The following is a 25,409-nucleotide window of genomic DNA, read 5'->3' on the forward strand; positions in this document are numbered from 1 at the left end:
ATGGGGCTTGAACTCATTACCCCAAGATCAAGAGTTGTATGATCTACCGACTGAGCCAGCTGGAAGCCCCTGAAATTAAGTTTTAATAAAATAATATAGTATTATTTGGGAGTATTAGACATAGTCATTAAGTAAACTGTAAACTATTTATAGTTTGCAATTTTAGAAATAAAATGCCACAGATTTGTGAGCCTAGTTCAAATTACTGTATGGATGCAGATGTATAAATTAACTATTTTTAATAATCCAGAATCCAATTTGACTTTCTGTCATCACAAAGTCTGATTAGGGATTCTACTACTTAACGATAAACTCAGGGAAAATAGTAATGAAATAGTTCAAGAATACAAAAGAGCACATGCTGACCTACTGATAAGAAATGAAGAACAAAAAAAAAAAAAAAGGAAGAAAGAAATGATGAATAACGTAAATCCTGGCATAAGAAACAGCTTTGTAGAAGCACCAGCACAGTCCCAAGGATCCACTCTGATCACATCCTCTTCTTCTGCCCACAAAGGTAAGGCTACACCTGACTTTTCATCCCTGTTTATTTCCTACATAAGATACGCTTAATTTTGTATGTTCTTGAACTTTACAGAAATATGCGGCATCGCACAGTTTTCTTCTGCAACTTGCTCTCTCTACTCAACAGTTTATGAGATTCGTCCATCTTGATACGTTTGCCTGGTGTTTATTGATTTTCACTGCCAAGTTGCATTACAATCCAGGAATATCTTTAGTCATCCATTTTCCTGGTGAAGAACATTGATTTGGCTGTTTCTTTTTTTTTTTTTTAAGATTTTATTTATTTGACAGAGATCACAAGTAAGCAGAGAGGCAGGCAGAGAGAGAGAGGAAGGGAAGCAGCCTCCCCTGCTGAGCAGAGAGCCCAATGCGGGGCTCGATCCCAGGACCCTGAGATCACGACCTGAGCCGAAGGCAGAGGCTTTAACCCACTGAGCCACCCAGGCGCTCCCAGGCTGTTTCCATTTTTATTCCACTGTTCTAAACCTTGGTATTAGGAACTCTTGGGCTTATCTACTGGTCCACATCAAGTTTCTGGGAGGTACAAAACTACCAGTAGAATTATTAGGTCTAGGGTACATACACCATTACCTTTATTTAGATAATGCTAAATTATCTTCTTTTCGTTGTTATTGTTAAGAGTTTTAAAAATTTACTTATTTTTAAGTAATCTCTACACCCAAAGTGGGGCTCGAACTTACAACCCTGAGATCAAGAGTCAAATGCTGTACTGACTGAGCCAACCAGGTGCCCCCTTTTCTAAAGTATTTGTATCAATTTACACTCCTGGTGCATAAAACGTTCCATTGCTTTTCACATCCTTGCCACCATTTGGGATGGTTAGACTTTATAAAATCTGTTAATCATGTGGATGCTTAACAGTATCCTGAAGGGGTTTTAATTTGCCTTTCCCCGATTATGAAGGAGATGCAGCAACTTTTCACTATGGTTTCCTGAAGTGTGTGTGTGTCTCTATTATTTTAAATATTCAAGAAGAAAATCACTATAGGAAAAATTACTATTTCAGTTAAACTAAACAACTGGTCAAAATATATTAGCATTAGAAACCAAAGACAATAATCTTAAAAAAAAAAAAAAAAAAAGAAACCAAAGACAAGAGTTCGTGATTCTTTCCTATCTTAGGCTCTACACATATTATCCAGATTTTATATATTTTTAGTTTCAACTGATAACCAAGAATAAGAAGTAAAAAAAAAAAAAAAAAAAAAAAAATCTCCACCTAAAATGAATGTAACATTGAATGCCAACCATCCTTCAATTAAAAAAAATTCTGATCGGGGATATGATTTCACAGCCCAGGAAGAAACCACTTTTCAAACCTCTTACCACTGCAGTGTAGCTTAAAGTGTAGCTTAAAGCTATGCGCTGTTTGCTCTGAATATGAATTTTATGGATACTAAATATACGCTAGCAGTAGTCACATGACCTAGCCAAGTTATTTATTACCTAGGTAGATGCAAAAACATTGCAAAGTTACTCAACACCACAAACATCACTGATGCAAGACTTACATGAGCTGCAAAAGCCTGGCACGTACCCAAGTAATGCTCGTGCACTCTAACAACTTCACAAAGTCCAGGGTCTTCAGAATCCAGGGGCAGGATTCCTGGAAATGAACAGGAGAAACTTAAGGGAAACAACCCCATAATGAATTCATTCCTAATGAGACGCTACTAAGTATTAGTCTACATTATGTTCATTAGAGTTTTGAGGACGATTCCAGGAATTACTAGTGTGGCGAAGGGAGAAGCCCTGAGAAGGAAGGAAGGGAAGTGGACTGGTCATTATGTCATGAACGCTGCATCGCCTACACTATCTTTCTTTTTCTCCCTCTTCTGTCATCTCTGAGTGCTGGTCAACGTGGTATCCGATGTACAGAGCCAAGTCAGAGTCTTTGGGGCACCTGGATTTCTCGTTAAGATTGTCCCTGATGCAGGGCGCTTGGGTGGCTCAGTCGGTTAAGCATCTGCCTTCAGCTCAAGTCATGATCCCAGGGTCCTGGGATCGAGTCCCACATGGGGCTCCCTGTTCAGCGGGGAGCCTGCTTCTCCCTCTGCCTGCTGCTCCCCCTGCTTGTACTCTCTCTTTGACAAATAAATAAATAAAAATCTTAAAAATAAAATAAAAGTGTCTCTGATGCACAGCTACCTCCCCCCAGTTTGGTTCTATAAGATGCTTCCAGTAAAACCCTATTTTCCTCTATGCCAGTCTGATTTTATTTTTGGTCTTGAGTAACACAGTGTCACTGCCTTCTTGGATGAATAAAAAAGTTTAAGAAAGACAGAAATAATAAACTCTCCAAAAAAATACATGAGCCAATGGCAATACTACAAAAAGCTAGCGAAAACCTACTATAAATCTGTCCTTAACAACTTTGAGCATGCCATAAAGTTAATATTTTTTAAGTTTGAGTATCTTTCTATGAATATTTTCCATACAGAAATGGTAATTTTCAAGACAAAACTAAGGTCATATTTTATGTTTGTGTGATTGTTTAGGATATAATAGTATAAATACATGTATTTGCAGAATAGTATTCACAGTGGATTTTTAAAATAACCAATAAACTAAGGGTTTCCAGTGAACTTTTTTTTTTTGAAGATTTTATTTAGTTGACAGAGATCACAAGGAGGCAGAGAGGCAGGCAGAGAGAGAGGGGGAAGCAGACTCCCCACTGAGCAGAGAGCCTGATGCTGGGCTCGATCCCAGGACCCTGAGATCATGACCTGAGCCAAAGGCAGAGACTTTAACCCACTGAGCCACCCAAGCTCCCCTGAACTTTGGTTTTATGAGAGTAGCGAGGGAGCAGCTCTGGGAAATGCAAGCTGGATATGGAGAGCGGAGCTGCCATACAGCCGAGTCAGTCAGCGGTCTTCAAGCAGGTGACCTGCCACTGTGTTTTCCAGAATCTGCGGTCTAGTCAGAGACTGGGGTCCTGTCAGGAAAGGGCTACACCAACCATGGTAACACCTACGGTCATCTTTGTATCTATAGTATTGTTCAATAGTCAGATATTAGAAAGTTTTAAATATTCTGCTATTGAGATTAAACTCCCAGTTTTCTTCATCAGTGGCTATCTGTGAGCAAATTAAAACATCAGGATATGTGTATCCTTCTATACAAAGCACACAACACAATAAACACTAATAGCTGTTTTAGAAAAAGAAGAGAGGACAGTAAAACAGAGGACTCACAACAGGATTATAAATCGTAACTCACCGACGACTTCATCATCTGGCTGAAAGAACGACACCTTGCTTCCAACTTAAAGAGGGGAGAAAATTTACAATTTGTATTGTGAGGTCATTAAATACCACCCTTCCTAAACTATCAAAATAAATCCATGGGTTTATAAAAAATTCACTAACTCAGAGAAAAGGCTAAGAACTTCTAGAACATTCTGATGTTCAAGAGTAAAGGCACCTCAAATCTGGATTCTGCACACAATTCTCCACAAAATCTGGGCCATGAGGCTGCTGACACCATGGAGAAGGATGTCTGTTTAGCTAAGGATGAAGGAATAAAGGAAAAGAATCCACTCCGCAGCTCTTCAGATGACTATACCACTTTCCGGCCCTCCCGTGGCAAGCCCAATCATTAGTTTAGGTACAGAACCTTAGACATACAATGGCAGGTTCTGATAAGAGTCATGCACTGAATTACTCTGATTGGGGGATTACAGAAATATATTCAGACTGGTGTCAAGAAATTTCTTGGTTACATTTTCTGTGCACACACAGAGAAAGAGCCTCTATCAACAGCCAATTCTTTAGAATATTTTTGTTCAAATAATAACAAGAAGGAAGGAAGGAAAAACCCAAACATTGTTGAATGCCTACTTGTAGTAGCACATTTGATCTTCCTCACATGTAACCCACGATGTAGGTTTTATCATTCCCAGTTAACAGACAATGGAACTAAGGTAGCGGGATGAAGATGGAAGCCAGGAATCGAAGTGGCCTCTGTGGCTGGCTATGGGCAGGATGGCTCCAGAGCTCATCTCTTGGTACTCCGCAAGCAACTCTAAGTTTGATATTCCTGCTTTTGAATCCTCTTTTCAGTTTGCTTTCTTTGGATTCTCCTGTGCCGTCATCCCCCAGGATTTTTGGCTTCTGATATATTATGCTCTTCCCTTTCCCTTCAGCTACTGATTCCGGTCTTCCTGGGATCACTCTGATCCTTTTCCACTGGCTTCCTTCACACTCCCTTCAGCTGTCTCCCGAAGACTGGCCTCCTCCATTTCTTCTCTCTCCCTGAGTGAGCTCATCAACTCTGATTTCAACACAAATGACACGCAGACAACTCTCAAATATACACATTTCTAGCAAGAACACTCTACCTTTGAGCTTAAACTCACTCAACTGCTTAGCAGACATCTCCAGGGAGATGTCACTCATGTACCTTGAACTCAGCAAGTATAAATCTAAACTCACCATCTTCCTCCAAATCAGATCCCCTTCCTTCTCTATTATTGGCATCAATTCATACCTTAACCAGAATTGGGTAAATCACTCTTAATCCTGCTTTTATTATCCTGTTTTAGTTGATTATTCAGTCCTGCTGACTTTACTTCCTCAGTATTTCTCCAACACCTCTGCCGTCACTATCTAGGTTATGGACTTTGTCATCTCTTGCCTGTTGGTCTATGACCTGGCCAGTCCTCTTGCCTACAGCCTCCAAAAGTAACCTTCATATGGCCACACCAATAATCTTCCTAAAGATATATGAGGCTCATGATGGCTCTGGCCCTTGTCTGCCCTCCTGCCTCATATTTTGGAGGTAAGGAATCCCTGTTTATATCATTAAAATATTTTGTTTATTATCTTTCATTCTGCTATTTTTGAAGAGAATTTTCTCAACAAAATGTTTCTCTGCTGTCAAGTATCTTGACTCCTGCCCAGAATTTTGCTTTTGCTCTGGCAACACCAGACTTTGTAATTCTTGAAATACATCACGTTATTACTTGCTTTGGTCTTTGTTCGTGTTATCCTGTGTGCTGAGTATGATTCTCCTCCTTTGTGTCTGGTTCCTGTATCCAAGAAGGCTTTCCTGTTTCTTTTGGCTGGGCTGGCCAGCTCTCTTCTGAGCTCTCATAATTATCTGCTCATGTATCTGTCTTTCCCCCAGATTTTGAGGGCAGGGACTTGGTCTCATTTAATATTGCAGGCACTCAGCAAATGCTCATAAAATGTGATGTAAATAAATGAATGAATGAATGAAATGACATGACAATGATTGTGTTCTGGCTATCAGAATTCTTATTTTTATTTTCCTACAGTCTGAGCAGAAGAAAGAGGAAATGAAATTATGATTTAGCTGTATCTGAAGAAACAATGAGGAAGAGTCAAATATATTACAGATTAAAATCATAGGTAAAACTCGGTCCAACTCATATTACACTCTCATTCATTCACATTTGCAGAAAGAGCAAACATACTGACTGATCATGAACTGCCTATAAGCAATGAACATGAAGAGTAGGTGTCTTTAGAAACAAAATTATCTGAACGATTTATGCTTATTAGCTTTATTCACCAAGTAAAACTTAAAAAATCTTTTTTGATTTAAGACAACTGTGAAATCTTACTGCTTATTTCTCTCTAGAACCCATTTTTGCATGAGCAGTCTGCTTTTAAATGCTCAATTTTAGGCAGACTTGAGAAATTGAATATGAATGTAGTTACTATTATTATAAATTTTGGCCCAAAGCCAACATACACAAATAATTTATGGTTTGTAAACATTATAAAAAGAACAACATTGGTTATTTCACTGAATATGATTACTCATGGATTTAAACATATAATCCCCAAATATTTACTAAACTCTAATAAGTTTTTTAATTATAAAATACATAAATAAAAATTTAAAAAATACCAATTAAGTTCCACTTTTCTTCTTAATTAAAAGAGAGAAACATTTCTGTATAATTAAATTTCACATTGGAGGAAGTGTATATAATTTTATGTGCGGGTAAATCAATTAGCTCCCATTTAATTCTTTCATCTTAGAAAACCAAGTACAGATATTTACATCTATAAACTTACCATCTAACACAATTCCAGCAATTTCTCTCCCAACAGGAAAGAAATCTTTTTCCATCTTCATTTCTGCCAGAAGCTAAATCATGACAAAGACTGTTTACTGTTAGAATAACTCCGGGCCCCTTCTCATACATAAGGAAAGCAAGAGCAAAAATCAGACCATAGAAAAATGCAAGTATGATTTAATTTTTGGAGTTAAGACAAAGCAAGTAACTTCACAAAATAAGTTTCTATAGTAGGAAACCAAGAGTTTGCAGAGTAATTAGTTGATCTGTAGAATTTACATATGGGTATTATCATTCAAATTATCATTAACATCCTATGTTTAGCATTTTTACTTGCCAGGTATGAAGGGAAGTAATAGTCAAAGCTCTTCTTGGTTGACTAAGTATTTTTTCCAGTCACTTCATTCTGATGGGGCAAAGGGAGTCTGGAGAGGACACTGTTGAATAAAGGGGATGTAGCCAAAGAGAAGGTTCTCCCTTCCCACATCTTTCTCACAAGTCTTAGGTAAGGGGTGGGCAGGAAAAAGTGATGGAGATAACATAAGGGAAACTGCCATACAATTTCAGACTGGAGTTTCTTTTTTTAAAAGGGTAGATAATTATTTTTTTAAAGATTTATTTATTTCCTTTTTTTAGGGAGAGAGTTTGAGAGAGAGGGGCAGACAGAGGGGGAGAGAATCTCAAGCAGATTCCTTGCCGAGCATGGAGCCCAACATGGGGCTCGATCTCATGACCCTGAGATCGCGACCTGAGCTGAAACCAAGAGTCGGACACCCATCAACTGTGCTGCCGCCCAGGAGCCCCAAGGATAAATTATTTTTTAAAAGGGTAAACTATTTTTTAATTTATAAAAAATTATTTTTTAAAAAATTATTTTGTTGGATTCTGAACCAATTAGGTACTTGACTTTTTTTTTTATTAAAGATTTTATTTATTTATTTGACAGACAGAGATCACAATTAGGCAGAGAGGCAGGCAGAGAGAGAGAGAGAAGCAGGCTCCCCACTGAGCAGGGAGCCCGATGCGGGGCTCGATCCCAGGATGTTGGGATCATGACCTGAGCCGAAGGCAGAGGCTTTAACCCATTGAGCCACCCAGGCGCCCCTAGGTACTTGACTTTTAAAGTGGCAGAGTGTACATAAACGTATAGCTTAAGTTCCTGCAACGTATACTTTTATAACGATACTAAAGATGCTAGGCATATTTAAAGATAGAGGATTGTAGGAACAACAAGAAGAATAAATTGAAATAATTCTTTTGTATATTTCCTTTATTTTAAAATTTTCTGATCACCTGTATATACCTGATGGCCAGAAAAGTCTCTTTTTCAATGTGGAACTTTATGCTTTTCCTAAGATGTTCTTATGACATGCTTATAGAAATACAGGATGTAATATTTCTTCCATGCAGACTTTTACAGAGCTTTAATCATGTCATGACTGTATCCTGTGGTTATGATCTCAGGGTCCTGGATAGAGCCTGCTTCCTCCTCTCCTTCTGCCCCTCCCCTTGCCTGTGCTCTCTTGCTGTCAAATAAATACACTCTTAAAAAAAAAAAGAAAACAATTGCATCCTGTGTCCTTCATCTACCACAAGCATCGTCTTACATTACTACACAGTTTTTATGAGCATTGTGTTTCAGAGTTGGGCAATATTCCATTAAATTGATTTTACTCTAATTTACTATTTCTTTCTGTTAGACATGGAGAGAATTTTCTGACACTGGGGATTTCAATGAGTTTCTCATAGAACACCCTGGATGGTCTGAACGTAGAACTTGGCAGACAAGGAGTAGTGAGTACTAGCACTTCCGGTGAAAGGATTTCAAGGCATCTGACTAATTCACTTCTCAAGTCATGCTCCTGTTGTCCCGTGGAAACCTATGACCTTGTTCAGTAATTCTCCTAAATGTGACTATCGCAGAAGCCTTTTAGATTCTTAGAAATTATGATGGCCTTATAATCCAGTAAGTTAGGGGTCCAGTAGAGCTACAGTATTAACCTTTACAAAACTGAGTAAATGAACCTGCTTTATTTATCATGGCACATTGAACCGCACTTTATTTACTATCTGAAGACTTTTCCTGTACTTCCTGTCAATAATGGACGATTACTGTGGGGTGGTATGAGGCTGGGGATGTGTTAAGTATGAGCAAGAGAAAGACAAAGAGAAATGACGAGAAGAGTATGAACATGAACCCTTTCTAAACACATTAACTAGAAATATCTACAGAATAGTGAATAAATCATTGATTAGATTTCTAGGTTTATTTTTACTATATTTATAAAAGTAATTTCTTCCTTGGGGTGCCTGGGTGGCTCCGTCAGTAAAGTGTCTGCCTTTGGCTCAGGTCATGATCCCAGGGTCCTGGGGCAGAGCCCCATGTCAGGCTCCCTGCTCTGTAGGGAATCTGCTTCTCCCTCTCCTTCTGCCCCTTCCCTGCTTGTGCTCTCTCTCTCTCATATAAATAAAGTGTTAAAAAAAAAAAGTAACTTCTTCCTTACCAGGCCTAAGTAACCGTAAATTCTCACAATGTAAAGGAGTTTATAAAATATTTTCATATAATAATATAAACTGTCTGACTTCATTCAGTTAGATAATAATTTATTTTTAATTAATTAATTAATTTTAAAAAACGATTTTCTTTATTTGACAGAGAGAGGGAATACAAGAAGGGGGAATGGGAAAGGAAGAAGCAGTCTTCCCGCTGAGCAGGAAGCCCCATGTGGGGCTCGATCCCAGGACTCTGGGATCATGACCTGAGCTGAAGGCAGACACTTAACAACTGAACCACCCAGATGATAATTTAATACAGAAACACACAAACTGACACTACCTTTTCTTCCCTAGCTATTTTAGTCTTCTAAGGATGTTAATTTTTTGGCACTCAGAAGTCAGTTATCATTATATATTTGTACACCAAATATACCAGGAAACTCTCATTTGACTTTTGGTCAGAATAAAAGCATCATACCTTCGTATTTATCTGGCTCAGAGCACAAGCTTTAACTTGAAGTTTCACATAGTTATCCTCTATAACAGGAACATTTTCCTAGAACCAAAAAACACATTCCTTTGAGACCATGTGCTTCTGTTGTGAAAACTGTCATACATAACTGAACAAAACTAAACAGACCCCAAATCTTACAGCCAACTTAACTGAAAAAGCCACAAGTAATTATCCCACAGTATATGATAATAATAAAAAAAAAAAAGAAGGGGAATTTTGTGGTGAAATGTTTAAAAAGCCATAGTTATTATAAAAATGTATGGATACCAACTATGGATATATGTATAGGCAATACATTTTTAGGGTAAAAAGGAGAGCAACAAATACTGTATTTTATTTCAATCTAAATAATCTCAAAGCATCAAATCTTCACACATACAGGGATATCCTTATACGCATGACACATAGCCTTCACTGATTTTGGAATCTTCTTAATGCTATAAATGAAGTTGTTTGGTGTTAGCTGCTTATCTCTTATTTAACGTCTGCCTTAGACATTTCGGCATGCCCCATGGGATTTTGGGGTCAAAATATAATTACCTCACTATTCCACAGCCCGATATAACTGCAAAGGCAAAGTATCATTCACAACTCAGGGACTCAATGTCACCCACCTGTATGATTTATGAAATACAGTATCACTCCTGCCAAATACCCATATGCTGGTACCAATCATTCAAATATTCCCCTCAGCTCCTGATATGGCCAAAAATGAGATCAAAAGCTGGGTACAAATAATTACTTTTTTGTAGGCCCTCCTATGACCTATCAAAGAGATCCTGGTTTTATTTGGCTTGAACACAATACTCTGGGAGTATCTCTTTTTAAGTTTTAGATTTGACAGTATTTGGTGATATTATGAAGATATTCAATATTATTGATTAATGTTTGGATTTTATAGACGATAGTATGAACCTGTATATGATTCTTCCCAAGCGCCAACTGAACCTCTGAGACCTTGATCCTGACTCACTGGTAGAAGACAAGCTGTCTGAGATTTTGACTCCTGACCTAACTAATTTTGGAGTTAGTAAAAGATAACAGAAAAACTGGATTGTGTTCACGATCCAGAAATTCTTATTACTATCATGAAATAAATACAGCACTTAGTTTGGGGCCCTAAGTGGACAGTGGAATGATTTTGGCTTGCTACAAACCTTTCGAACAGTCACCAGTATATGAAAATTCTATTATGTGTTCTTAGAGTGGGCAAAAACGAGAAACAGTTAAGAGTTTAGTGAATGGGGTAATTTTGCAGAGCTCACGATTTGGTGTGGAAAACAATGCTTTTCCACCTCTTTTGTTTTAGAACATGGGAGAAATAGTTTCTGAAATATGCCTACAATCTGAATACTCTATTGTGGTATTCTGTATAGGTTGGGTTAATTTTGCAATTATTTTGTTTTCCTAATATGTTTTATACCACCACCTTGAGGAACTAAAAACTCTTTTGAAGCAACTCTTCAAAAAATACAGTTATAATATGGAGCACTACTTTCACATAAGATTAAAGGAGTCTCTAAGTTTCATTTAAGTAATTTTTACTCCGTTCCACTCAAAATAACTTACAACAGCTCATTTAAAATTGGTTCTATTACATATAGAAAATAAAGTATCTTTTTCATTTAATAATTAAATCATTTTTCTTACCCTTTCTTGAAATACAAATGTTATTTCTTCATTTGTAGAACTCTTTTGAAAATATAAGCCTTTCATAGTCACCTAAAAAAAATTCATTTGTATATATGTAAAAACATGAAATAAAATGTTTTTCCAGACCAAATAAAAGCAAAAATTGAAAAATAATGCTGCCAAAGGATAAAATGAGAATTCTAAACGTAGCTTTCAAACCAAAAATTTAGGTTAGTGTTGAAAGTGGTCAAACAAGAGAATATGCAACACTCTCTGAGTACATATTTTACCAAGAATGGGCTTACAGTTCAACCTTTCACACCAAGGTGAATTTCACTTTGCTAGTCAATAAAAATTATTAGACGTACTTAAAAAATTTTTTACCAGAGCCGCAGATCTCAATTTTTTTTAATTTTTTTAAAGCTTTTTTTTTTTTTTAAGATTTTATTTATTTCTTTGACAGAGACAGATCACAAGTAGGCAGAGAGGCAGGCAGAGAGAGAGAGGAGGAAGCAGTCTCCCCGCTGAGCAGAGAGCCCGATGCGGGGCTTGATCCCAGGACCCTGAGGTCATGACCTGAGCCGGAGGCAGAGGCTTTAACCCACTGAGCCACCCAGGCGCCCCCGCAGATCTCAATTTTAATTACCAAAGGTGGCATTTAGAGGGCTTTCAAGTCTCCCCCACTTTTTTTTTAAAGATTTCTTTAGGGGTGCCTGGGTGGTTTAGTGGTTGGGCGTCTGCCTTCGGCTCAGGTCATGATCCCGGTGTCCCCGGATCAAGCCCCACATCAGGTTCCCTGCTCCGCGGGAGGCCTGCTTCTCCCTCTACTGTTAACCCTCTCTCACTGTCTCTCTCTTTCTGTCAAATAAATGGGTAGAATCTTTAAAAATAAATAAATATATAAAGTGAACAATTCAGTGGTTTTAAAAAAAAAAGATTTACTGGGGCTCCTGGGTGGCTCAGTGGGTTAAGCCTCTGCTTTCAGCTCCGGTCATGGTCTCAGGGTCCTGGGATCCAGCTGCATCGGGCTCTCTGCTCAGCGGGGAGCCTGCTCCCCCCCCCCCACTTGTGATCCCTCTCTGTGTCAAATAAATAAATAAAATCCTAAAAAAAAAAAAAAGATCTATTTATTTGGAAGAGAGTGCGAGAGAGCAAGCACAGTGGGGGGGTGGGCAGAGGGAGAGGATCTCAACAGATGCCCCGTTAAGAGCAGAGCCCTACATGACTGGACCTCATGAGATTCAAGACCCTAAGATCAAGATCAGAACCTCAATAGGTATTGGGTATCAAGTGTCTGATGCTTACCAGACTGAGCCACCTAGGCACCCCAGGGCTTTCAAGTCTTAAAAAAGAGCATTAAAGGGGCACCTGGGTGGCTCAGTGGTTTAGCCTCTGCCTTCGGCTCGGGTCATGATCCCAGGGTCCTAGGATGGAGCCCCACATCGGATTCTCTGCTCGGCAGGGAGCCTGCTTCCTCCTCTCTCTGCCTGCCTCTCTGCCTACTTGTGATCTCTGTCTGTCAAATAAATAAAATCTTTAAAAAAAAAAAAAAAAGACCTTTAAAAAGAAAAAGTAAACAGTCAAGACACTCACTAAAGTCATACCTCTGATTCTTCTATATCAGTTTATAAACCATTTAATGGAAGTATTAAGCCTGTATTTTGTGAACTTCTTGAAGCATCTCTAAGGATTCCACAATTGTTTAATTTTCACAATATAGTTGACTCATGAACAACACAAGTTTGACCTGCACAGGGCCACTTATATATGGATTTTTTTTTTTTTTAATAGTTCTAAGTAATCTCCACAATGTGGGGCTTGAACTTACAACCTTGAGATCAAAAGTTGCAGCTCTACCAATTTGAGTCAGCCAGTCACCCCTCCCTACAACTTTATTTATTTTTATTTTTAGAGATTTTCTTTATTTATTTGAGAGCGACCACAAGCAGGGTAAGGAGCAGAGGGAGAAGCAGACCGGATGCAGGGCTCCATCCCAGGACCCTGGGATTATGACTTGAGCTGAGGGCAGAGACTTAACTGAATGAGCCACCCAGGCACCTCATCCCTATGACTTTAAATCTAATCTCTTCTGCCTGACTTTCAAGGCTGTCTAAAAGGAATACTCATTGTCTCTAATCTACTCTACTCCCCTGTTTTTCTAACACACATTTTCTTTCTGAGCTAGTCAGTGTGACCTCACGCCATCTGGTCATCCCAACATCTGGTCATCCCTGTCTCAGGACTTTCAGGCAGTGCTTTTTCTCTTGAGATTGTGCCAAACTTACTCTACAGATTCTGCCAAGTGAATACAACCCAAGTCTTACTCCTTCTTTGAAATCACCTGCAGTGAAACTCAATCTACCCTATCTGTTCCATGCTTCCAGATTTCGTTACATACCAACAAAAAAAAAACCACGCTTTATTCACTTATTAAATAGCAGGTTTTCCCAGCTAGTGCTTGGAAGAGCCAGTATCTATTATTGTTAAATAAAGAAATCACTGCTCCTACTCAGTCTGGAGCTACTAGTAGTTTCTTTTGAGAAATGAAACAATAGCACCGATACTCAATACCTTGATTTCCAAGCAGCTCCTGTTGTAATTCTGGAAGCCACTGTCTTCTCTGCCTATCGCATTTTTTAAAAAAGATTACTTATTTTAGTAACCTCTATACTGAATGTGGGGATCGAACTCACGAGCTAGAGATCAAGAGTTGCATTCTCCTTTGACTGAGCCAGCCAGGTGCCCCTGAGCAATGCATCTTAAAACATATGGCATGTTTTGCATGTTTCCCAGATCAGTGGTCACAAGGGTCTTATCCTGCATGTACCCCAATTTCAAAGACTCTGGAAGATAAGTGCTTGTTTGTATCCCCAGGGTCCCCTAAGGCAAATATTATACACATAATAATGTCAACATTTTTAATCAGATTGTCCTAAATGGTTCCTCTAAGTTAAAATTGGCCTGTTTAGGGCGCCGGGGTGGCTCAGTGGGTTAAGCCTCTGCCTTCGGCTCAGGTCACGATCCTGGGGTCCTGGGATCAACGCCCGCATCGGGCTCCCTGCTCAGCGGGAAGCCTGCTTCTCCCTCTCCCTCTCCTGATGCTTGTGTTCTCTCTCTCGCTGTCTCTCTCTCTGTCATATAAATAAATAAAATCTTTGAAAAAAAGTTGGCCTGTTTAGTAGCAAAAAGGTAGTTTAGCTGGTCCAATAAAAAACTATGTGGGAGGGGTGCCTGGGTGGCTCAGTGGTTTAAGCCTCTGCCTTCGGCTCAGGTCATGATCCCAGAGTCCTGGGATCGAGTCGCACATCGGGCTCTCTGCTTGGCGGGGAGCCTGCTTCCTCCTCTCTCTCTGCCTGTCTCTCTGCCTACTTGTGATCTCTCTCTGTCAAATAAATAAATAAAATCTTAAAAAAAAAAAAAACAAAAAAAAACTATGTGGGAACAAAAAGATCCTCAAAGTTACAAAGTGAAGAAAGAAAAGTGTTTTTAGAAAAATGGCCAGAAGAAAATTGAGCAAATGTTATTTACTTGTTTTGCAGATCACCAAAAGGAATACTGAGTTCTTAACACTAAGAAAATGGTAGAATGGAGAGTAGAGTTTCTCAGGCTGGTCTAGATTAAATGGAACACTTAGTCCACTATTTAATATCACTTTTATTGAATGTAAAGATATTTGCACACAGAAAATAAAATAACAATCTTTTTTTTTTTTTTTTTTTTTTTTTTTTTACAGTGGGAAGAGGGGGAGAGTGGCAGAGAGAGAGAATCTTTAGCAGCAACATCAGGCTTGATCCCACAACCCTGAGATCAAGACACTTAAATGAGTCATCCAGCTGAATATTTTATAAAATAAAAATATAAATTAAGATAAAATAAGATAATGCTTATCATGCCATTTCTAAGAATGAATGTCATGTAAAACTTCCAAATTATATGTTCTACTGTAAACTTTGTGACAAGTGTTACATAAAGCTCTTAAATGAAAATAAACCTGTTTAAAAACATAGGCTAGGGCCACCTGGGTGGCTCAGTCATTAAGCGTCTGCCTTCGGCTCAGGTCATGATCAAAGCCCTGAACCTGCTTGGTGGGAAGCCTGCTTCTCTCTCTCCTACTTCCCCTACTTGTGATCCTTCTCTCCCTATGTCTCTCTGTCAAATAAATAAATAAAATAAATAAAATCTTAAAAAAAAAAAAAAAGACCCCAAAACTGTAGGCTAATATGCCCTATAAAAAGAATAGATTTTATATTTTAACATCAGATTTTTTTTAAGATTTTATTTATTTATTTGACAGAGAGAGAGATCACAAGTAGGCAGAGAGGCAGGCAGAAAGGGGGACGCAGGCTCCCCGCTGAGCAGAGAGCCTGATGCAGAGCTTGATCCCAGGACCCTGAGATCATGATCTGAGCCAAAGGCAGAGACCCCAACCCACTGAGCCATCCAGGCGCCCTTATAGCGATTTCTAAAAACCAATGGGAAGAAACTTTGGTTTCCTTTTCCTTACAACAGCAACGTGAACTCCACTTGCTCTTCTGCTACACTTAACCTCTCGAGGAGCTCATGTATTAATAATCGTAAATAAAACCACTGCAGACTATTCCTTATCTACACTTTCAGACCACAAGGGTTCTGAGAGTACCAGATCTAGTTCAAATTCAACAGACACAAAACTGGTGTCATCCTGGGGCACTTGGGTGGCTCAGGCAACCAACTCTTGATTTCAGCTCTGGTCATTAGCCGGGGTCCTCTGCGCTCTGTGGAGTCTGCTTGTCCCTCTCCCTCTAGAAATAAATAAAATCCTTTTTTTCTTTTTAAAGATTTTTATTAGAGAGAAAGAGAGAATGAGCAAGGAAGAGGGGCAGAGGGACAAGCAGCTCCCTACTGAGCTGAAAGCCTGATATGGAACTTGAGCCCAGGACCCTGGGATCATGGCCTGAGCCAAAGGCAGATGCTTTACTGACTGAGCCCCGAGGTACACAATAAATAAAATATTTTTTAAAAAACCAAAAACAAAAACAAAACCCCCCAAAAACTGGAGTCACCTTTTCCCCAAACAAGATTTTTTTGGTACTAATCTTCCGTCATCAAGGATATTTTAGAGGCTATCATAATTCCTTCTTCTGGATCAAGTTATTGACCCAAGTCTCCTTTTCCTTTATGATGTCCGGGCTCACTTGTTCACGTTTGGGTTTGATGGGCGTCAGCACAAATGATGTGCTAACGCCGCAATGTCTGCCCTCAGCTATGGCCACACACTGCTGAGTGGCTTCATTTCCTCCCCTCCGCCAATCTGCCTATGGAAAACTCAATTCCTGGAAGCCCAAACTCTTATATGCTCACGTCTATTAGTGCCCAATATCAACTTTGCAATATTGTGGCCGCTTGTCGTCAGGATTCAGTTATAATATTTTTCTTTTTTTTTTAAGATTTTATTTATTTATTTGATAGAGAGAGAGATCACAAGGAGGCAGAGAGGCAAGCAGAGAAAGAGAGGGAAGCAGGCTCCCTGTTGTGCAGAGAGCCTGATGCAGGGCTCAATCCCAGGACCCTGAGATCATGACCTGAGCTGAAGGCAGAGGCTTAACCCACTGAGTCACTCAGGCGCCCCTGTAATATTTCTAACCCACCCTCTTATTAAGGAAATCAAGGGTATATTGTCAAGCCGAAGGCTAAAGAAAAAACATGAAGTCAACACAAAAATGTGGCCCCATGCGTTCATCATCACGCCAGGACTGGTGCAGAGCATTACACTATTTGGCTGTGCACTGTAAGGGGGTAACTCTTCTGTTATCCTGAAGAGGTGACTTAAAATATTAAGTTTTAACAATGTTCTTAATCTGTGACAATTTTCATACATACCCACACATCAGATAAATATGGCAAACCACATCTGCCATATTATTTGGTTTAAAAATCTGGTTAGCATAATCAAAGTAACCAGCAGGAGGTTCGGTTCAAATGTCATTAAGCCGCAGGTTGTAAAGAATGGTAGTCCTAACCTGATAAACTCTCTCTGCTTTTTCTTTTTTTTTCCCTTAAAGATTTCATTTACTTATTTGAGAGAGAGAGAGTGAGAGAGAAAGCATGAGCAGGGGAGAAGGACGGGGAGCCCGATGGGGGACTTGATACCAGGACTCTGGGATCATGACCTGAGCCAAGGCAGACGCTTAACCCACCGAGCCACCCAGGTGCCCCAGCTCCCTTTGCTTCTTAAAGAGAGAGGCAAATGCATGGTTGTAATAATGGGAGGACATCTCTGCATTGCGCAGGCAACAGTCTCTAGGAATCCGTATACTCCAAGGACACTTTGTGTAAACAACAGTACACAGGTGTTTGCTTCATACAACTGCACTAGTTGCATAAAACTCCTGACAAGATGGCAACAGAACACGGTGATAGGGCTTACAGCTGGCTAAACCCTGAAAAGCTTTTCTAGCTAATAACGTGGGTTATAAGAACTTGCTTTTGGTGGGTGAGAGAAGGGCAGAGGGAGAGGGAGGAAGTGAATCCCAAGTAGGCTTTACGTCTAACAGAGCTGGACACCCGCCTTGATCTGACCACCAGAGATCATGACCTGGGCCAGAATCAAGAGTTGGATGTTTAACGAGCTGAGCTGCCGAGGTGCCCCAAGAACTTTCTACACTCACATTTTAAGTATCTAACTTCAATCTTTGGAAAATTCATGAAGTTGCATGGTCCCTATCACTAGAGGGATTTAAACAGAGGCTGAATAAACATTTACAGTGCAACTCTTGGTTTCAGCTCATGTCATGATCTTGGGGTTGTGAGACTGAGCCCTGAGTCCAGCTTCGAGCTCAGTGCTTGACCCTTTCCCTCTGCTTCTCCCTACATGCTTGCTCTCTCTCTCAAATAAATTAAAAAAAAAAAATTCTTTTAAAAGAAAGATTTATAATACAGCATGGAGATGGCTCAGTTGGTAGAGCATGCAATTTTTTGGTGAAGACGTTATTTATTTTAGAGCTAGACAGAGAACACTAGCAGGGAGAGAGAGATAAGCAGATTCTGCGCTGAGCGCAGAGCCCAACGCGGGGCTCCATCCTACCACTCCCAGACCACAACCCGAGCCAGAATGAAGAGTCGGACACTCAACCAACTGAGCTCCCCAGGTGCCCCTACAGCATGCAACTCTTGATCTCGCCCTATGCAGGGCTGGAGTTTACTTAAAAATATATACAGCGTGGAATGTTTATAATACTCCAATATATGTCACTCCAACTGATAGGCAAATTGACCTTGTATGAGGAAACCTGCTCTGTTTCACCTCTCAACATTTCATCTGCCATAAACTGGAGCAGAGGCATCAATGAAGTGAAATTATTCATTAAAAAATAACAATCATACACTGCAGTGGTTGACAGGATTTAGAAGTCAACATTGACCCAAGTCTGAATCCTGCCTGTCCTACTTACTGGCGCTATGGCTTTAGGCTACTCAATTTTAACCTTCTAGGTCTTCGATTCCGTATCTCCAAAATATAATAGTAGTTCCCTCCAAGGGTTGTAATGATGAAACGCAAGCAAAGCACTCGGTACAACACCCGGCACAAAATCACCGTTCAGTAAGTGTCGGCTGTTTTTGCTATTATTTCTGCAAACTGGGCAGAGAACCTCTCTAAAGTAGTGCCCAGGCCCATCTCACAGAGCAGCAAAGAGTTTGGTCACATGCAACCAACCCTCTGATCTCTCGCACCTTTTAGTTTCTGCAGGGGGCACCTCTATCATCTGGACCTGTGCCGTCCAAAAACAAGGGCCACTAGTCCACAGGTGGCTGAGGAACCTGTGAACTCTGTCTAGTTAGAACTGAGGCCTTTTGTCACGGTAAAACACACATTCGATTTCGAAGACGCTAAGAAGAAAAAAGGAAGTGGGGCGCCAGGTTGGCTCATGCCGTCTAGAGCAGGCTGCTCTTAATCTCGGGGTTGTGACTTCAAGCTCCACCTTGGATGTAGAGCTTACTTAAAAAAAAAATCAATAAATACAAGAATTTATAATATTTCAATTTTAAGGTATCTGATTATGGGTTGAGATGATAAATTTTGGATGTATTGGCTTACACGAAAGTGCCTCGCATTGCACCTGCAATGAGCAGAGCTGATGCAGACAGAACATCGGGTTACTCAGAACTGGGACTCGCCGCTGGTGAGAAACGCAGAGTCTCAGGCCCCGCCCCGACCTATCAATTCAGCATCTGCACTTCAACATGATTCTGAGCCGTATCTCCGGAGTTTTTCGCTGTTTCTCTTAAGTGGGCAAACCCACCCGTATAATCACGTAAACGGGAATACCCTTCCTTTGTGTATGGTTCACCGATAAGGAAAGTGAAGGAGGAAAAAGCGGTGGCAGAGAAGGAGTACGGGAAAAAGAAAAAGAAACTCAAATTCTAGGAACAAAAAGAAAGCTGGGGGGTGGGGTGGGAAGAGGGGATCCAACCTGGGAGATTCAGTGGAAGGGAACTTCGATTTTCGCTTCTATAAATGCGGAGGGAGATGCAAACTGAGCTAAAACCTACCATCCAAAGCTGCAAGGATCAGGAAATCGTCAGTCAAGTCTTCCCGCCCCTCAGCGGCCTCAGCTAAGCTAGGCCTGGGCCCGACGCGGTCTGGGGTTGGGGTGCAACGCCAACCACCATGCACCCCAGGGCTGCACGGTTCCGCGAGGCGTCCAAAGCCCAAAGCCCCTCTTCCCAAGACACAGAACCCGAGTCCGGGGGCTCACCTGCCTCTGAGCTGCCCCAACGGCCTGCGTCTTCGCCACCGCCACCTTGGAGTCCTCTTGCAGAGGGCCCGCCCCCGCTTGCCCAGGCGCTGCTCCCATTGGTCAGGGAGCTCGTCACTCCTGGACCGGAGGCTGGGGAGAACGCCATAGCAACCGAACTCGGAACTACAACTCCCGGAATGCTCCGCCAGGTGGAGAAGGGTGGAGCCAGGGGCTACCAGTAAATGGGTGAAATTGTAGTCTCCCGGATAGATTCCGTTTTATGTAAATTTCTGTTAAAGACCACACCCTTCCTCATTCCAACCGTTTGCCCGACCGCCTAATCTGGACTGTGACCGCCTCTTTTTCACTTCTACGTTGTTCTCTCCTTTAAGACCTTTTGTGACTAATTTAGTTGAGTGCATCCTAACCAGTGCCTCACACGACAACGGGCAGATGGACCAAAATCGTGAAACAAAATCTCCATAAGCCCCGTCAGGGAAATCCCAGACCAGAAGCTTTTGGTTACGCCTTCTGGGAAGGGGGCGGGGAGACAAGGCCGTCCTCCCTCCCACACCCTTTGCGCTTGCTGATTGGTTACTTCGGCTGTCACTCCGTCCTCTTCCATCTTTTTTAATTGCCCCCTCCCTCTCTCCTGCGGTGGGCGGGCGTAGCGGTAGGGGGCGGTGAGGAGGTGCGGGCCTCTTCCTCCGATTGGCTGGCTCTTCGTTCCCACCCATTTGTGGGCGGAGATGGAGGGGTGGAGGAGGGCAGGAGAGGCTGCGGAGGGAGATGAGGAGATAGGTGGGAGCGAGGGAGCGAGGGAGGGAGCGAAGGAGGTAGAGAAGAGCGGAGGAGAGGGGAGGGAGCGCAGCTTGGTTGCTCCGTAGTACGGCGGCTCGCGAGGGAGAATCCCGAGCGGGCTCCGGGACGCACCGGCAGGCGGGCGGGCGGGCGGGGATGGTGTGCGGGGCTGCGGCTCCTGCGTCCCTCCCCGCGGCGAGTGAGCTGCACTGATTTGTCCCTGGGGCTGCAGCGCGGACCCGCCTGGAGATGAGGTGAGGAGCGGGCTGGACGGCGGCGGCCTGGACGGGGAAGCGGCGGGGGCGGGGGTCGGCGCGGGGGTCGGCGCGATGGCCGCCCGGGGCGTCCGTCCCCCGGGCCGGCGCGAGTCCCTGGGGCCGCCCTTCAGCCTTTGCCGCGCGCCCCGGAGGCGCGGCACCGGCGGCCCCTGCGCCTCGTCCTTCCCCATCCTCCCGGGGGTGGCGGCAGGGCTGCCGGCCGGCCGGCGCGGGGAGGCCGGGACGCCGCGGCGGGCCGAGGGGGGTGGCGGCCGCTGGACGGGCTTCGGGCTGAATGGGCGTCCGCAGCCGCGGCCGGCCGAGCGGGGTCGCCTCCCTCCCCAGGGGGCGTGGGGGCGGTCGGCCCTTCCAGGGTTGACCTCGCTGCCCTCGGCCGCCTGAGCGCGGCGGGCTGGCCAAGCCTCGCCTCCCCGCCAGCCTCTCGGGGACCCGGAGCTCGCGGGGAGCGGCATCGCGCCGCCCGCCTCTCCCTCGGGCCTCGAGTCCCCGGCTCATCTCTTTCTCTCTGTCGCGTGCCTGCAGTCGCTGTCAGTGAAGGGCGGTCAATGCCGTTCGGCCGCGAGTCGTCCGGCCGGGGCGGACTCGGGTGGTATTTAGCGGAGAGCGGCTCTCGGTTCGGTGGGAGCGCGTCCCCGGGCTCCGCCGCGGCTCCTTCCCTTCACGCACCGACGCGGGCTTGCGCTGTGGACCCGGGGCACAATTGCGGGCTCTTCTTTCGTGCTCGACGAGGAAAGGTAATAATCAGAATCCCCAGGAAAAGGAAACCGACGAGGAATGGGTCGCACCTTCCTTGACTTCTGTTGGCCGTGGGGTTAGAAAACAACTTCGCAGATAACAGTTCCTCTGGGCATCTTTTGTTGTGATTCAGACTAAAGGAGCCTTTGCTTTTGAAGAAATAAATCAGCGTCTTTTTCTGTTGAGTGGGAGGCTCTGGAGATTTTTGGTAGCTTCTTAATGTGAAAGTTTCCTTTAGAACTTTGCCATCATCGGTGCTATTCTGAAGGCAGCACCAGCCTGAAATTTTAAATATATGCGCACTCCGGACAGATGCGTTTCTTTGTGCTTATCTCCTGGCATCCTACTCTTGCTATTTCTGTGATCAAACGTACAAATAATAAAAGCAAGTACAGTAAAAAGAACAGATTAAAGAAAACCAAATACCATACAAACAGCATCTGGAACAGCCTCCATTCCGGCAACCAGAGGCAATGTTACTAATCCCTTTGAACGGATGATCAGAGATCTCATGGATTAGGTAGTGGACAGGATCTGAGGTTAAGAAATAGAGCCGGGACCCAACAGGCCAGATGACTTGTGAAGTGCTACCCTTAACCTCTAAAATGGGAGGAATGTATTTGTCTGGGTACCTTTACTTTTAAGTGATTTAAGGTGCAGAAACTTAAAACCCTCCCCCAAGGTTAGGATTTCTCTCTCTCTCAGAACAAAATGCTGTGTTTTTCTTTAAAATTATTTTTCTAGTTTACGTGACACAGTTATGTTGGACTGATGGGTGTTTGCTTATTATAACTAAAAATGCACATATTTGTAATATGGAAGGGAATTTTTTTTCAGTAGGAGGTTGATAAAGAACCCAGGATCTTTTAAATAATCTAAATTGCAAATGAGGGACACATTAAAACTATTTAAAACTAACTGAAGTAGTTCCACTAAGGAGCATTTCTGATAGATTTTTTTTTTAATGGCATTTCTTTATCTAAGAATGTATCTGTTGAAATTGCTGAGGCCCCGTGGCACCTTCACAATACTCTATTATTATTATTCTGCCTGAGTAGGAGAGGAAATGAACACATTTTTGATGTACTTTGGAACCCTGTGGATTGTTCAGATACTAAGCATTGTGAAATAGGGCATAAAATGAGTGGTAGCAAGTTAGTTCCGTGCTCTGTTTGTCCCTCTTAGCATTTTTTTTTTTTTTTTTGCAGTTGACTAGAAATTTCCTTTTTCTTAATGTTTATTTCTTCTGTTGGTAGGACTTAGGTTCATCTTTTCATCAAATGCCTAGATGGAAGCAAATTCAAATCTCCCATAAGACATTAAGGAGGAGGTACTGGTAAATGGCTCCATTTTTACGCATCTTTTTAATTTGCTGGATTTGTGAATTATACAGAACTAATTACATGAGGGTTGGGTGTATGTTACTCAGTTCAAATTCCACTGCCATGGAGCTATTCTCTTCTAAAGGATCGTTTTCTTCTGAAGGGCTCCACTTACTGGTGGGTTTCTCAAAGTCTGGACCTCAGATCACTTAGATCAGCATGAAATGAAGTTCTTGTTTTTTGATCAGACTCCTGGAGGTAGGGCCCTGGAATACTTGTGTTTTTTTTTTTTTTTTTTTAAGATTTGATTTATTTATTAGAGAGAGTGAGAGAGAGCATGAGATAGATGGGAAAAGGTCAGAGGGAGAAGCAGACTCCCTGCAGAGCTGGAAGCCCGAAGTGTGGGACTCCATCCCAGGACTCCCAGACTAGGACCTCAGCCAAAAGCAGTTGCTTAACCAACTGAGCCACCCAGGAGCCCCGGAATTGGTTTTTTAAAACAACTTCTCCAGGTTCTTCTGGGATAGTAAAGTTGGCGAACAGTTGATGCGCTGCTTCCCTCTTGCTAAGCATCTCCCAAGATCATCTCCTGAAGTGGACGGCAGATCTTTTAAGTAACGGACTAAGTTTTATACCTTAGGCTGCTAATAAAAAACGGACTACAACCTTCAGATATACATAATGCACTTACAATAAAGGTTTCAGAAGAGTAGGGATTTTGAGTCATCATTCTATCTCGTGCTAGAATAGTGCCTGGAGGAACTCCATTAAATATTTATGAGTGAATAACATGGCAATGAGGCCACATTTTAAAACCTTTTCTTGTAAAATTAATCTTATTACTTAGTCAGTGATTTTATAAATTAGGAGCCGCATGCACTATGCCCAGTCATTTCTGTAGGTTTGGTTGGCTCTGAAAAGAGAGAACCTTTCCCAAGCATAGATTGCTCAAGGCGATTAAGCTGGAGAGAAGGCTCCTATCAAAATATTGCTTGGAGACTCAACATGTAAATTTAAGCCACAGTGTAGTGGTAGATTACTGCGTTATCGCTGTTTTCAAAATACCATTTTTTAAGCTATGGTAAGCCCAAATAATGCTGTAAAAATTGGTTTACAAAAAATGCAGAAAATTGTCATGTGTTCCAATTTCATTTTTCATCCTAATAAAATATGGCCTTCATTCCTTTCTTTCAGAATCCAGTGTAGGGCCCCATAAATAACAGTTTCTGTTACATAGTTGAAGGTGCTGAACAGTTAGGAGGAAAATTTCTGGAGGATACTGGGTTTGACGCCATAGTCTGTGACTTTGATCTAGTCTAACATTTCAGGGTCTCAGTCTTTTCAGCTGAATGGGAATAATAGTAAGTAGGTTAAGTTTAAATACTTCAGAGTGCTTACATAAGTTCTTGAGATATGTTCATTTAATAAGTGGTAATTAGGATGACGATAAGGAATTGAGTTATATAAAAATATATAAAATTCCCAAACTAACCCATTTAATTCTTGTACTGCCGCACTTGATGATAGAAATCCATCACTTGAAGTCTTTTGCTAATGTCTTGATACTTAATATGTCTGACTTTTAACTGGATAACTAACTATTGAAAGTAACTAATAGTCAGGACTCAGGGATGCATGGGTGGCTCAGTCCATTGGGTGTCTGTCTTTGGCTCAGGTCAGGATCCCAGGGTCTTGGTCAGTGGGGAGCCTGATTCTCCCTCTGCCTGCTGCTTCCCCTGCTTGTGCGCTTTCTCTCTGACAAATAAATAAATAAAATCTTAAAAAAAAAAAAAAAAAGGAAACAAACTTGAGGGTTGCTGGAGTGGAGGAGGGTGGGAGGGATTGGTGTCGTTGGGTGATGGACATTGGGGAGGGTGCTTTGGTGAGTGCTGTGAATTGTGTAAGACTGATGATTCACAGACCTGTACCCCTGAAACAAATAATACATTATATGTTAATAAAAAATTAAAAGTATCTAATAGACCATCAAGTATTATGTAAATACGAGTTTTTTTCCTAAATAAAAATAAATCTTATCATTACTTTTAGCTTCATTATGTATTTCAGAACCAAACTACTTATCAGTTCATATCCATTGTATTTTAAAGAATTGCATTTTGGGGCTCCTGGGTGGCTCAGTCAGTTAAGCGTCTGCCTTGGCTCAGGTCATAATCTCAGGGTCCTGGGATCCAGTCCCATCTTGGGTTCCCTTCCCAGTGGGGAGCCTGCTTCTCCCTCTCTTCCCTTCTTGTGTTCTCTCTCACTATCTCTGTCTCTCTCTCAAATAAACAAGATATTAAAAAAATAAAGAAAGAATTG

General features: G+C 41.9%; 2 protein-coding genes across 13 annotated transcripts in view; one reads left to right on the forward strand and one right to left on the reverse strand.

The window, feature by feature from the left end:
• CRYZL1 (crystallin zeta like 1) overlaps window positions 1-20,062 on the reverse strand; it is a 35,184-nt gene extending 15,122 nt beyond the window's left edge. The window contains exons 1-6 of one of the 3 annotated variants that reach the window (XM_046001864.1): window positions 19,973-20,062; window positions 11,256-11,327; window positions 9,570-9,647; window positions 6,594-6,666; window positions 3,766-3,810; window positions 2,084-2,152 (exon numbers count right to left, since the gene is read on the reverse strand). In XM_046001864.1, the coding sequence (XP_045857820.1) occupies window positions 2,084-2,152; window positions 3,766-3,810; window positions 6,594-6,666; window positions 9,570-9,647; window positions 11,256-11,321 (331 nt within the window). In that variant the 5' untranslated portion in view covers window positions 11,322-11,327; window positions 19,973-20,062. Of the gene's footprint in view, window positions 1-2,083; window positions 2,153-3,765; window positions 3,811-6,593; window positions 6,667-9,569; window positions 9,648-11,255; window positions 11,328-19,766; window positions 19,928-19,972 lie in introns of those variants that run through there. The other 2 variants (XM_046001865.1, XM_046001866.1) reach the window with 2 other exon arrangements.
• A 724-nt stretch (window positions 20,063-20,786) lies between these two features.
• Window positions 20,787-25,409, forward strand: part of ITSN1 (intersectin 1) — a 212,285-nt gene continuing 207,662 nt past the window's right edge. For 9 of the 10 annotated variants that reach the window (XM_046002823.1, XM_046002821.1, XM_046002820.1 and 6 more), the window contains exon 1: window positions 20,787-21,009. The gene's annotated coding sequence lies outside the window, so the exon portion shown is untranslated. Of the gene's footprint in view, window positions 21,010-21,637; window positions 21,768-25,409 lie in introns of those variants that run through there. The other variant, XM_046002824.1, reaches the window with a different exon arrangement.

The sequence above is a fragment of the Meles meles genome, chromosome 4 (genome assembly GCF_922984935.1).
Source record: "Meles meles chromosome 4, mMelMel3.1 paternal haplotype, whole genome shotgun sequence".
Taxonomy (NCBI): Eukaryota; Metazoa; Chordata; class Mammalia; order Carnivora; family Mustelidae; genus Meles; species Meles meles.